This window comes from Myotis myotis, unplaced genomic scaffold (assembly GCF_014108235.1).
Source record: "Myotis myotis isolate mMyoMyo1 unplaced genomic scaffold, mMyoMyo1.p scaffold_m19_p_11, whole genome shotgun sequence".
NCBI lineage: Eukaryota > Metazoa > Chordata > Mammalia > Chiroptera > Vespertilionidae > Myotis > Myotis myotis.
This window is the reverse complement of record NW_023416315.1, coordinates 72,601,602-72,613,089: the sequence shown is the minus strand read 5'-3', so window position 1 is coordinate 72,613,089 and position 11,488 is coordinate 72,601,602. Positions and strand designations below refer to the sequence as shown.

Below are 11,488 nucleotides of genomic sequence, written 5' to 3'. Positions count from 1 at the left end.
GACAATTTGCATATTAGCCTTTTATTATATAAGATGAGGGAAGAGATAGAGTTACTTATTCATCCAACTGGATTTCAATCATGCTATATGAGAGTTGCTAAGAGGATGAGCTATTGTTTATAGTTACAGCAACATACAGGGAAATTAATCCTTGCTCCTTCTAGTTGTATTATTATGCTGAGAATATTTGTCTCGATTAAGCATGACTTCATGATGACAATTCAGAATTCAAGGTCCTTCATTAAGCCATCATTACTATTGGAAAATAATGCTCAAGAGGCAGATAACAAAATTTACATGGGTAGATAGGCTTTTAGAGGCTCCAATTCAGATTTCATTTTCTGTGTTTCCTGCTATTCAGCTGGTGTATGACCTCCAGGAAGCGCCTACACAGTTACAGACGGGTTTGCCAAGCTTCCCAGCCTCTGCTGAAGTAACCAGTGTGAGCAACCCAACTAAGCAGATCCTGGATGCATCTTCATCATTTATGATTTGAATTGGGTTTACGGGCAGTAATGTGAGTCCTCTCATTTGTGGAATGTAGGAAAGACTGCAATCCTATTACCATAGGATTGGGTGGACGGCCTGGGGAAACCCAGAGCCTGTGACTCAAGCACAGAGGCTTTCACGGGGCCAGTCACTACTTGGAAATTAAAAAATCAAGGGTCCAAAAACAATCTGGTCAGATGATCATGTTGGTTGGATTTCAGTCCTGCTCTACTAGCTAGAAGTACATAGTAGCATGAGGGAACAGACAGTTAGCTTTTCATCCAAGTGGTTCTCATCTGCTCTTCACTTCTATGGGCAATGAAAGTGATTGGTTTGGCCCATGAAAATTCATCAAGTAAAAGAAGACAGACTTTCTTCGTCTTTTCAGCCAGTTATCCGCCCCAAATTCTTCAGCCCTTGGGGTTACTCTTTATTTGGCCAATCACCCAGGCTTCTTTCTTTCTGCACTCTGCCCCGTCTTGCATCCAGCCTGTGCTGCCCCTTCCCACCGTCATTGGCACATGTTGGACAGCACCCTTATTCCTTCCTGCCACTAAAATATTTCCCATACAAGGCAAGTGTTACCTGGGATAGGGACATCTGGCCGTGTGTGTGTGTGTGTGTGTGTGTGTGTGTGTGTGTGTTGGGGGTTCTTTCCATGAACAGCCCTCCAGATGAACTCCTACCCCACCTTAAACTGGAAATTCTCACTGTCTCTTTGCTTTAAACTCAGACTTCCTCCATCTTGCAGTGTTCTATCTTTGTTATCACCCTCCTTTCTGTCCTGAGAAACTAAAAATTACTCAACTATATTAGGCAGAGCTAGAGCATTCTCACTCCTCCGCCTTCCAGGCCGTATCTTGGGCTTGTTTTTCCTTCTGAGTGTTGTGAAACTGGGGAGTTCCTAAGGAGAATTCTGCTGCCAGCTCCTAAAACCACATTATTGTTTCCCTTTGCTAAACTTTCCTCCTTCCGGGGACACACAGTGCGGCCTAAGTAAGATTTAAGTCTCAGCCTGTCTCGTTCGCCCATGATGTGAGGGGTTCTAATACTCTATCTTTTCCAAAAGATTCCTTCCCAACTGGTCTGATACACTCACACTGAGAACTCATCCCATTAAACTAATATTCCCAGTGAGGCATTTCTAACTGAAAATGGCAGTTTCACTTAACCTTTGCTACCTCCTTCCCTCACCAGGGACATTTGGCAATGTCTGGGGACACGTTTGGTTGTCACAACTGGGGAGCAGGGGAATTGCTTCTGGCATCTAATGGGTAGGGGCCAGGGTAGCTTCTACAGACCCTACAGCACAGCCCTCTTACACAAAGGGCTAGGTAACAGGGAAATGTCATTGACAATGTTCAGGTAGAAATGTTTGGGGGAAATGCCCTTTGCAAAACACACAGACAGACACAGGGGACACCACCTCTTCTTCAGACCATCTGAGCATGGAAGGAACAATGGAATCCTAGAGAGAGTGAGCAGTCTGACCGTGGAGCCACCTTGGGGTGCTTACAGTGCAGAGTAAGCACCTTGCTTAGTTAGGTCGACCCCAAAACAGTTCACCAGGGAGGAGAAAATGGGGATGGATTTCCTTTGCTGGGGAGGTTTTATTTCCATATTCTGAGCTTTCACTGCATGCATATAAGCAGCATACACAATCAGAATTCACAGATCTCAAAAAAAAGAGGGGTTTTGTGTGTTTTTAATCAAGCTGAAACTATCATTTCAGACCAGAGCAAGCATATACATGGAAAGCAATGATTCAGAGAAGTCCTGGGGGGGTGAGTCTGGCTGCTGTGGAGACTTACAAGCACTGCCAAAGCATACTGGCACCAAGAGGGCGCAGGCCCTTGCATGATAACCACAGGGGGACACAGGGTGGAAACCTGGAATAATTTTTCAATCCACGAAATGTCTTACCCACTCACGCACTAGACTGGTTATCAGTAAGATAGGTCATTGGTCTTCTCTGAAAATCTTTACAAACTTGAAAGGCACCCCTTGATCGAGTTGTGTTGAGTGTGATCCTGAGAAAGACAAGGGGATGATTCCCAGAACCTGCAGGGATTTCTTTTCACCAGAGGCTTTGGCAAGACATCACAAGATTAAAACAACAAAGTCAACACTGAAAAGTCACTTTATTATGTTTTGATTTCACAGAACATGTAGACTTGTAAATAACAATAGTTCTTTGTAACAATCTGCGTGACACTTTTATTAGCTTGTGGAAGTGGGAGGTTTGGTTAAACAGGAGTCCACGTGAATATCAGGGGGGAAAACCCTAGAGCTGGAACAACAATGATTTAGAAAAACAAGGATCATGTTGGGCTTTGCAAACCACCTGTCAACTCGCTGATCCCCAGAAAAATGTAAAGAACATTCTCACGGCTGACTGAAAATTTCTCTGCCGAGGGAAGGAGGTCAGCATCAGCACGCCTCAGCTGTCAGCTCCCACCATGCATCGCTCTTCAGAAGGTCAGCTCAGCCCTGACAGAAGCAATTCACCGGTTTTAGAACCAGTGAGATCTATTGGTTAAGAGCACAACTCTTGCTCTTAAGATAAGAAAAGCCAGGTTGAAGTACAGTAAACAAATACAAAAGAATGGTTCTGGTCCATTGGATGCCTCTCTGAGCCTTTATGTTGAGAGCGAGCAAGAGGGGAGATGAATGTTCTTCAGCTGAGTGAGAAAACACCAGCCCTGGGCCAGCCTTTAATAAATGAGAAGTAATAACAAAATCCTGGCCTGAAAATGCCATCAAGCGCAAGTGCATGCACAATCATGTTGGCTGCCTTGGAGAGAGAAAGTCCATACTGTAGGTCTCATGGAGTTGAGGTAAGATTCTTAGTAAGTCAATACGATTGAGAAATCTCAATGTGAAGGTAGATTTTCTGACTTTAAAGCTATCTTCTTTGAAAAAGAAATGACATTTTCAAGCTACATAGTAACTCCAATGAAAAGAAATATGGTTGGGACAATTGAAAACATCTCTTAAAATGAATGTCACAGACTATATCAGAGCTACGCAATAGGTACAGAGGATCTGGGCAAGGGCCTGAGGCTCTGAGCCTCAAAGAAAGTGCTGGGAGGGGAGGGGGGGAGCTACAGCAGAAGGAAGGGTGGAGGTTACCAACAAGTGCTCAGCCGATCACTTGCCAACAGCTACCCGCCCTTTCCCTCTCACTCCCCTTCCCATCATCTGACTCCTCACTGAGTACATTGTCATTTGATAGATGCTTCCGAGATGCTCATTTCAATCTGGCGACACTTATATAAGATAGTCAGTGCTCTGGGGTGCCCTATGCCCCTCCCACACCCATCCTGAATCTTCTGTGGTCTGATAACATGCCAGGCTCCCCCTCCCAAGGGGCACAGAGCCAGAGCTGAGTGTGGTAATTGCACTGGGGGCTTTTGTGCTTGAGCTTAAGGCATCTGAGCAGGTAAGCTGGTCTCTGAAGGCAGGGCATCGAGGCTTTCAGAGTGTGAGGCTGTCCAGGGGGCTGTAACTACAATGTACTTGACAAGTGTGTTCACAGAAGACAGATCGGTCTGCACCACAGACTCATTCAGGGAGGCAAACTACTAAAGAGAACAACCCATTTGCTAAGTCTCAGAGTCACGTGCAGACTTTTATCTTTATTGAAGACACTTCAGTGAATTAGGATCTCCTATTGTGTGGAATTTAATTAATGGATATCATCTTGGGCCTAAAAAATGTCAATTTATAAAAAAGACATTCTACTGGGAGATAATTTGTAAGAGGATTTGACCTGAATAGAATCGCTTACTTTGTTTTGGGTAGTTTATTCCATGTATTCAATCAAGGAATATCAATTCTCACTAAGCCCTAACAAAACTGAATTTGAAATGATCTTCACCACAACCCTCTCATTTTTTTCAAATAATGGAGATTTCCTCTTTCAGAAATAGCAGATAAAAATACTTCACTCTCTTATGCCCTCCACATGGCCACATCCGCTGCTGCTTCAGATGGTTGGCAGAGTCTCCTTTACAAATTAGGACAATTTATGCAGCTGTGAACATGGATATGCCTTATCCCCCTGCTCCTTGTCAGGGAGGATGCACTTCCGCATAAAAAGAAAGTCAGATTTAAACATCCCAGGAACATTGCCTTTGGATGCTAAAATTATTTAGAATCTACCGCGTTGATCCTGAGACAAGCTAGTTTTATGTAATAGATAAAGTGCTTAACTTTCTGGAATACTCAGAGTGTGGTCCTGTTTGCGACGGAGCACTGGAGTAAGGGCTGATACTGGCACAGATCCCTGGTCTTAGTTTTCCAGATATAAACTGAGGGCAGCTGAGATGTCTCTAGGCTCCTTTCCATGTCTAAATACATCCCTGGATCTTTTACTTCACAGTTCATCCAGCAGGAAGAAGGGCTAATGGCTTTGGGATTCCATGAAAGTCCCTTTGCCCTCCCAGCGAGGCATTCATAGCAAGCTTCCGTGTAACTAGGACTGAGGCCGCTTGCCTGGCCTTCCCACTCCCCACAGACCCCACTAAACTCAGAGTAGCTACTGTCACACTCCACTCCTGCCCTTCTGAATCCATAGGATAAAAAGAGCAAGAGCCTCTTTGGAAAAAGTAGACAATTGTGGGGTTTGGGGGGGAGGGGGGAAGACATGGACTCAGTCATTGTTAAGAGGGCTGGGAGGCGACTATCCCCACCGACAAAGTCCTCCAGCAGGCTGTTCCCCACAGACCTCCGTCTACATGTCCTGCTGTGAAGTGAGGATAGAGAAACCGGAGGCCAAAGGAGTAAAGATTGAGCAAGTATTAATAATTTGACGTCAGATGCACAGAAGGAAGCATCCTGTGACTCAACATGGCTCTGTGAAGCGATCACATTTTGAACAAGAACCAAATTGTAGGAGGGGATGAGAAGGACCTTCATATATTTCACTTTTTTTTTTTTTAATGTAACACTCAAAACAGGACGGGCAGCCTCTCCATTTCCCCCAGATAGTCATCTTTCAGCTCATGGCAGAAGCCAACCACAGCCTGTACACTGATGTTCCCATAATGATAGCTGGGCCTCTTAAATACAGTCTCCGAGTTACAATTTGTTTGCCATAGAACATACCAGGGTTACCAACTTTATAAGCAAGGCTACGTGTCATTTGCTTTAGGCTACGGTATTTTGTCATCTCGTCAGCATCAAATGCACACAATTACATATGTCAGGTCTTTAAAATGCATGTGAAGGGTGGTGAGTCCTAGCTGGCACTCCTCTGCACACGTGGCCAACCATCTGCTTACGGTAGAGGCTGTCTGGGCAGGACTTAGCTCTGGAAACCTCTCCGTCAGCATTTTGGTTCCCTGCTCTTATCATCCCCAAAGTTCTCCTTCTCAAAGCCATTTAGTTACAAAATCCCATAGGTCACAGGCATCATCCCGGGTAGGAATCTGATCCCCTCCCCTTTTCCGTATCTGTACAAACACATTTTCGGATACTCTATTCACTATGTTCTTTTCCTCCATCTTCACCCAACAGTTGCAGAATGCTGACAGAGTGTCAGTTTTCTCAACTCTCCCGATCCTATGTGAGAAAGAGGTCTCAGTCCCCACAAGTTCTTTATATTGAGAGGACAGCCATGCAAGGCCGTCCTTTTCTGAGGCTTCTGCTATCACTGCTCCCAATGCATTTTACCCCTGACGTTTATTGAAAGCCGCCCTTCCCCAGGTAATCGCCGATTTCCCCTGGAGGCTGTGACAATCACCGGCACAAGCCTTGCTTCGTCTTACAAATTGAAGCTAATTCAGTGGCAGTTGGTCCTGCTTTCCTGCCGTCACCCTCCAGAGAGAAGCATGGATTTTCCATGAGCATTTGTGGGAAACACAGGGAAAGCTCCTTTGAGACACTGGTTCTTTCAGGAGCCAAGGGCTCTGGGAAGAGGAACCGTCTGGCGGGTGGAGACAGTGACCTGGGCCCACACCCCTCCCCCTGGAACAGCCTGTCATGAAAGGGAAGAGAGGTGCCTAAAAAGCTGGCGGCAGAGAGGGCGGGGCGCGCTCTCCTGCAGCCTGTGGCCCCAGTCCCGGACCCCAGGCAGGCGGGACAGGCTTCTGCGGAGACCAAGGCCACGCGCCTCCTGCGAGAATCCAAAGGCCCAGTGTCCCTGCGGATCCGGGGAGTCCTTGGAGGGAAGGTGGACGGCGACCGCCACTGGGGTCATGTGGGCGCCGCCCAGTCGGCGCTCTTCGGGGCCTTGCACGTGTGCACGTCCAGGGCCTCCAGGCAGTCCTGGCAGCGCACGGCACAGCACCAGTGGAACTTGCACTCGCACTTGGTCATCCGCGTGACGCGGGACGTGTCGTAGCCTCTGCCGCAGCACATGACTTCGCAGCTGTCCATGCCCCGGGAGGTCAGGTTGCACACGCGGCCGGCCGTGCCCAGGGAGCCTGGAAGGACAGAGAGGCGTCACTGGGGAGGTGGGGGTGCCATGGAGCCGCCTCCAGGAGGAGAGTTACAGAGTCATCTGTCCTCCAGAACAGCACCCTGACCCCCCATTCTGGGGGCCAACCCCAGGGGACATCGCGCTGCTGAGGGCCAAGTCCAGGAAGGATGGAGCAGAGCGCAGCTTCGGATCTGCCCAGGCACCCTGACTCCAGCGTCCCCACCTCCGCCTGAGATAAATGATCCCCACCTAGCCTTGGACTGATGGATCACCGAATGGGCAACGCCAGATCAGAATGAAAGAGGGATCTATCCTATCCCCTCTCCTGACCTCAAAGCACATGAAGGGAGCAGTGGCCAAAGCTAGCTCTCTCAGAATTTGTTGGGGTGTGCATCCCTCAAAGGGAGGGGTTCTGTCTCCCCAGGCCTGGTTCCCAGGGCTCATTAGAATGAGGAGAGAACCCTGGCTGATGATGGGAGGGGTGGGTATCATTTGTTTAAGACCTGGAGAAGGGAGCCATGCCCAGCCTGGCTGTCTTTCATGCTGTGGTCTCACAGGCCATTGAGATGTGTGTGAGGCACCTGGTTGAAGCCAGGAACCTAGCCCTCCGATGAACACAATTTGTGTAGAAAGACCATTGGAACATCATCTGAGTTATTTAGGGTGACTCATATTTATGAATTTGTTCTTGAAAAACAGTCTCCATGATAGGAAGCCTCTTAATTTGTTCTGTTTTGTGGGAAACACCTAGAATTCTTTCACAAGAGAACAAGTATAGTGGACATTTTCGGAGCATCTGCTCAATTTACAAGGGTTCTTTCTGCTTCTTCCTGGACAGAGATGGGGGTCTGGCAGCCATAAGCGCCCGACATTACCCTGTTCTGTTGGTGGCAGGTGATCGGACCAGGGGAGGGCACCTGACTTGCAGTGAGCCAATCAGGTATATTTCCCTGGGGAATTGTGATTTTTTTAAATTGTATTTTTCAACGACAGTTTGCATTCAACATTATTTTGTGTTAGTTTCAGGTGTCCAGCATAGCAGTTAGTCATACTCTGTGTGATTTTGATAGAGATAGTCTTGCCAAGTATAAACGCAGTAGCCATTGGTAGCCACACACCACAATGAGGTCTGTGGACTAGACGAGGTCCAGAGAGACCAGAATGAGACAGATGTACAGACAGCAAGGCTAAGACATGGAAAGAAAATGCTGCTCAGATCCTGGACTGTTTTTCCGTCTACTTCTATCTCTACCTGAGGTCGGGCTGCATTCCAACCTTTGGGCTCATAGCTTTTACTGGAATCAAAAAGACAGTACCTTAATTCACTTCCCCTTCCGTCATCATGTCACTAGCCATGTCTTCCTCTTCATAGTTCCTCCAGTGCCTCCTGACTCTCTCTGTGTTTATCACAATCTGCACTGCGCTCCAATTATCTATATAAATGTCATGTTGCCCTGACAGTCACGAATGACCAGGGAAGCAGTCAGGTTCAAGCAGAGTGTGGGGTCAAGAAGAGAAGAGCGGGGAGGGGCCTAACTTGCTCTGCGTGATCAGGCCCCCCACAGCAGGAAGACAGGCAGAGGAGAGGAAGGATGGCCGGGGCTGGGGTCAGGGTGGCGGGTGGGTCAGCCAGGGACATCCCTGATCCGACATGGTGCCGAAGAAACAAAGGTTAGAAGAGGCAGCATCTGGGCCGAGATTTGCAGCAACAATCAGGACAGTGCTCAGAATTACTGATTGTGCAAGAAGGACTCACTGCCAAATGCTGCCTCCTAAACAGCACACCCATTTTTTTTTTAGAAAGTTCTTTTTCTTTTTTTAATCCTCACTTGAGGATGTGTTTTTATTGATTTTAGAGAGAGAAGAAGGGAGAGGGAGACGAGAGAGAGAGAGAGAGAGAGAGAGAGAGAGAGAGAGAGAGAGAGAGAGAGGTGGGAGAGGAACATTGATCAGTTGCCTGGACTAGGGATCCAACCTGCCACCTAGGGCATGTGCTCCAATGGGGAATTGAACCAGCGACCTTTTAGTGTAGGGCCAATGCTCCAACCAACTGAGTCACATTGGCCAGAGCAGCACACACATTTTGTAATTCAATAAACATTTGGTGAACACAAACATGTCTGGGACACTGTGCTACCTGCTTGGAGAATTTGCTGAAAACCTACTATAGCCTACAGAAAAGTTTTACACAAAGCACCACTGTAGACAAAGCTCAAAGGTGGTAAATGAGGGTATTTAGGGCTTGAACATATCAGGGCTCAAATCCTAGCTTTATTATGTATCAACTGTGTGGCCTTGGGCAATTAAGCTTCAGTTTCTTCTCAGGAAAAATTGGAATAAATACAGTTCCTTCCTCATCGGGATGAGGATGGAATGAGATAATTCACAAAAGTGCCCTGCACAATAAGTGCTAAATAAATAGGAACCAGTCATTCAATTAACCAGGGTTTACTGAGTGTCTACGATGTGCTAGGCACAGTTCTGGGAGCTTAAAATTTATCAGCAAACAAAGGAAAGATCTTGCCCTGAGGAGCTTACGTTCTAGGGCAGTGGTCAGCAAACTCATTAGTCAACAGAGCCAAATATCAACACTACAACGATTGAAATTTCTTTTGTGAGCCAAATTTTTTAAACTTAAACTATATAGGTAGGTACATTGTTATTAACTTAATTAGGGTTCTCCTAAGGCTTAGGAAGAGCCACATTCGAGGGGCCAAAGAGCTGCCTGTGGCTCATGAGCCACAGTTTTCCAACCACGGTTCTAGGGGAAGTGAGCCAAGCATCCTCCTATATAATAAAAGGCTAATATGCAAATAGACCAAACAGTGGAACAACCGGAACAACTAAACAACCAGTTGCTATGACATGTGCTGACCACCAGGGGGCGTGTGTGGAACATGGCGGGCATTGGCCGCAGTGGGATGGTGGAGCAGGTGAACAGGGGCGCCAGACCAGGCAGGGTACTGGTCACTGTCACTGGGGCGAGCCTCTGGTGGTTACTGAAAATTCTTTGCTCCCACGCTGCAGTCCTGCCCAGCCCTCGCACCTGCTGCCAGTGCCGGCCCCACTTGCACCCGCTGCCAGTGCTGGAGCCACCATTCATACCCACTGCCAGTGTCGGCCCCACTCACAGCCAATGCTGAAGCCGCCGCTCGCACCCGCTGCTGGTGCCTGGCACCAATCCCAATCACTTGGTGCCATCAGCAGGTGCAAGCGGCGGCTGCTGGCCCTGATCACCTCTGAGGGCTTCTCCACCTCTCCCTGCTCCTGAGGGGCAATCAGGGCAGCAGCCGCTGCTCACATCACTGATGGTGCTGGCCCCACTTGCAACTGCTGCTGGCGCCAGCCCCAATCGCTTCGTGCAGTCAGCAGGTGCGAGCAGGGCCAGCACTGTCAGCACATGGGAGTGGCAGTGGTGGGAGTGGGGCTACTGGCAGACAGGAGACTGGGGGTTGCGGCAGGAGGGGCCGGACAGAGGCACAGAAGATGGGCCGAGACCAGCCCTTATGCCTACCACAGTCATGTGGCCCACAGTTCCTTTCAAGGTGCATGGATTTGTGCACTGGGCCCCTAGTATTATAATAATAGTAGAGGCATGATGCACAAAATTCGTACAAGAGTAGGCCTTCCTTCCCCCGACTGCCGGCACCGGCTTCCCTCTGGCACCCGGGACCTGGGCTTCCCTCACAGCCCTGGCTTCCTCTGGAAGGTCATTTGGTCTAACTAGCATATTATGCTTTTATTATTATAGATTTATTGGTATTAATATTAATAGTAGCAACCAGGATCAGAAGAGAAGCTGTTAATAGCAGTTTTGTAGAGGAGGCGGCATTAGAAATCCTATATAATAAAAGCCCAGCGACCGAAATGGCGGAATGACCAGAATGACTAGAGACCAGAATGACTGCAGCCCCTCGCCCCGGCCGGCCCTGCCCCCCAGTAGGGACCCCCACCCCGATCGGGGGCATGGCCAGCTTGTAAACTCCCCACGCCACCCCTCGCCCCAGCCGTCCCCACCCCCAGCGGGGACCCCCACCCTGATCTGGGGCCCCCATCAGGGCAGGCCAGCCAGCCTCCACCAGTGCACCAAGCCTCTATCCTATATAATAAAAGGGTAATATGCAAATTGGCCCTAATGGAGGAATGACCAGAATGACCGCTCGACTAGTCACTATGAGGTGCACTGACCAACTCTTGGTCCCTTTTCCCAGCTGTCAGTCTCTGATCGCCTGATGGTGAATGGGGAACCAGTGTGGGTGGTGGCAGCGGGCAGGGCCAGCTGCGGGCAGCTAGGGAAGATGGCCCTGATCGCAGGCCAGGCCTTGGAACTGTACCCACACACGAATTTCATGTGCTGGGCCTCTAGTATGATATAAATAATGAGTAGATTAGCAGGGGGAAATGCGGTGAAAGGCATTCCAGACAAGAAAGAACCTCCCACTCACTGAATTAGGGAGTGGGTGGCTGGGGTGTCAGGTAGGAAAAGCAGGTGGGAGATGAGAGGGCGTTTTGAAGGCTGAGAGCCACTGATGTGAGAACAGCGGTGGGCGTAGGCAGCAGTGGCAATGGGCCCTG

At 48.6% G+C, this 11,488-nt stretch overlaps 1 protein-coding gene across 1 annotated transcript in view; it reads right to left on the bottom strand.

The window, feature by feature from the left end:
* Positions 1-2,611: 2,611 nt before the first annotated feature.
* Positions 2,612-11,488, bottom strand: part of WNT2 (Wnt family member 2) — a 59,698-nt gene continuing 50,821 nt past the window's right edge. Inside the window, exon 5 of the mRNA XM_036328870.1 lies at positions 2,612-6,917. Coding sequence (XP_036184763.1) covers positions 6,688-6,917 — 230 coding nt within the window. The 3' untranslated portion in view covers positions 2,612-6,687. The remainder of the gene's footprint in view (positions 6,918-11,488) is intronic.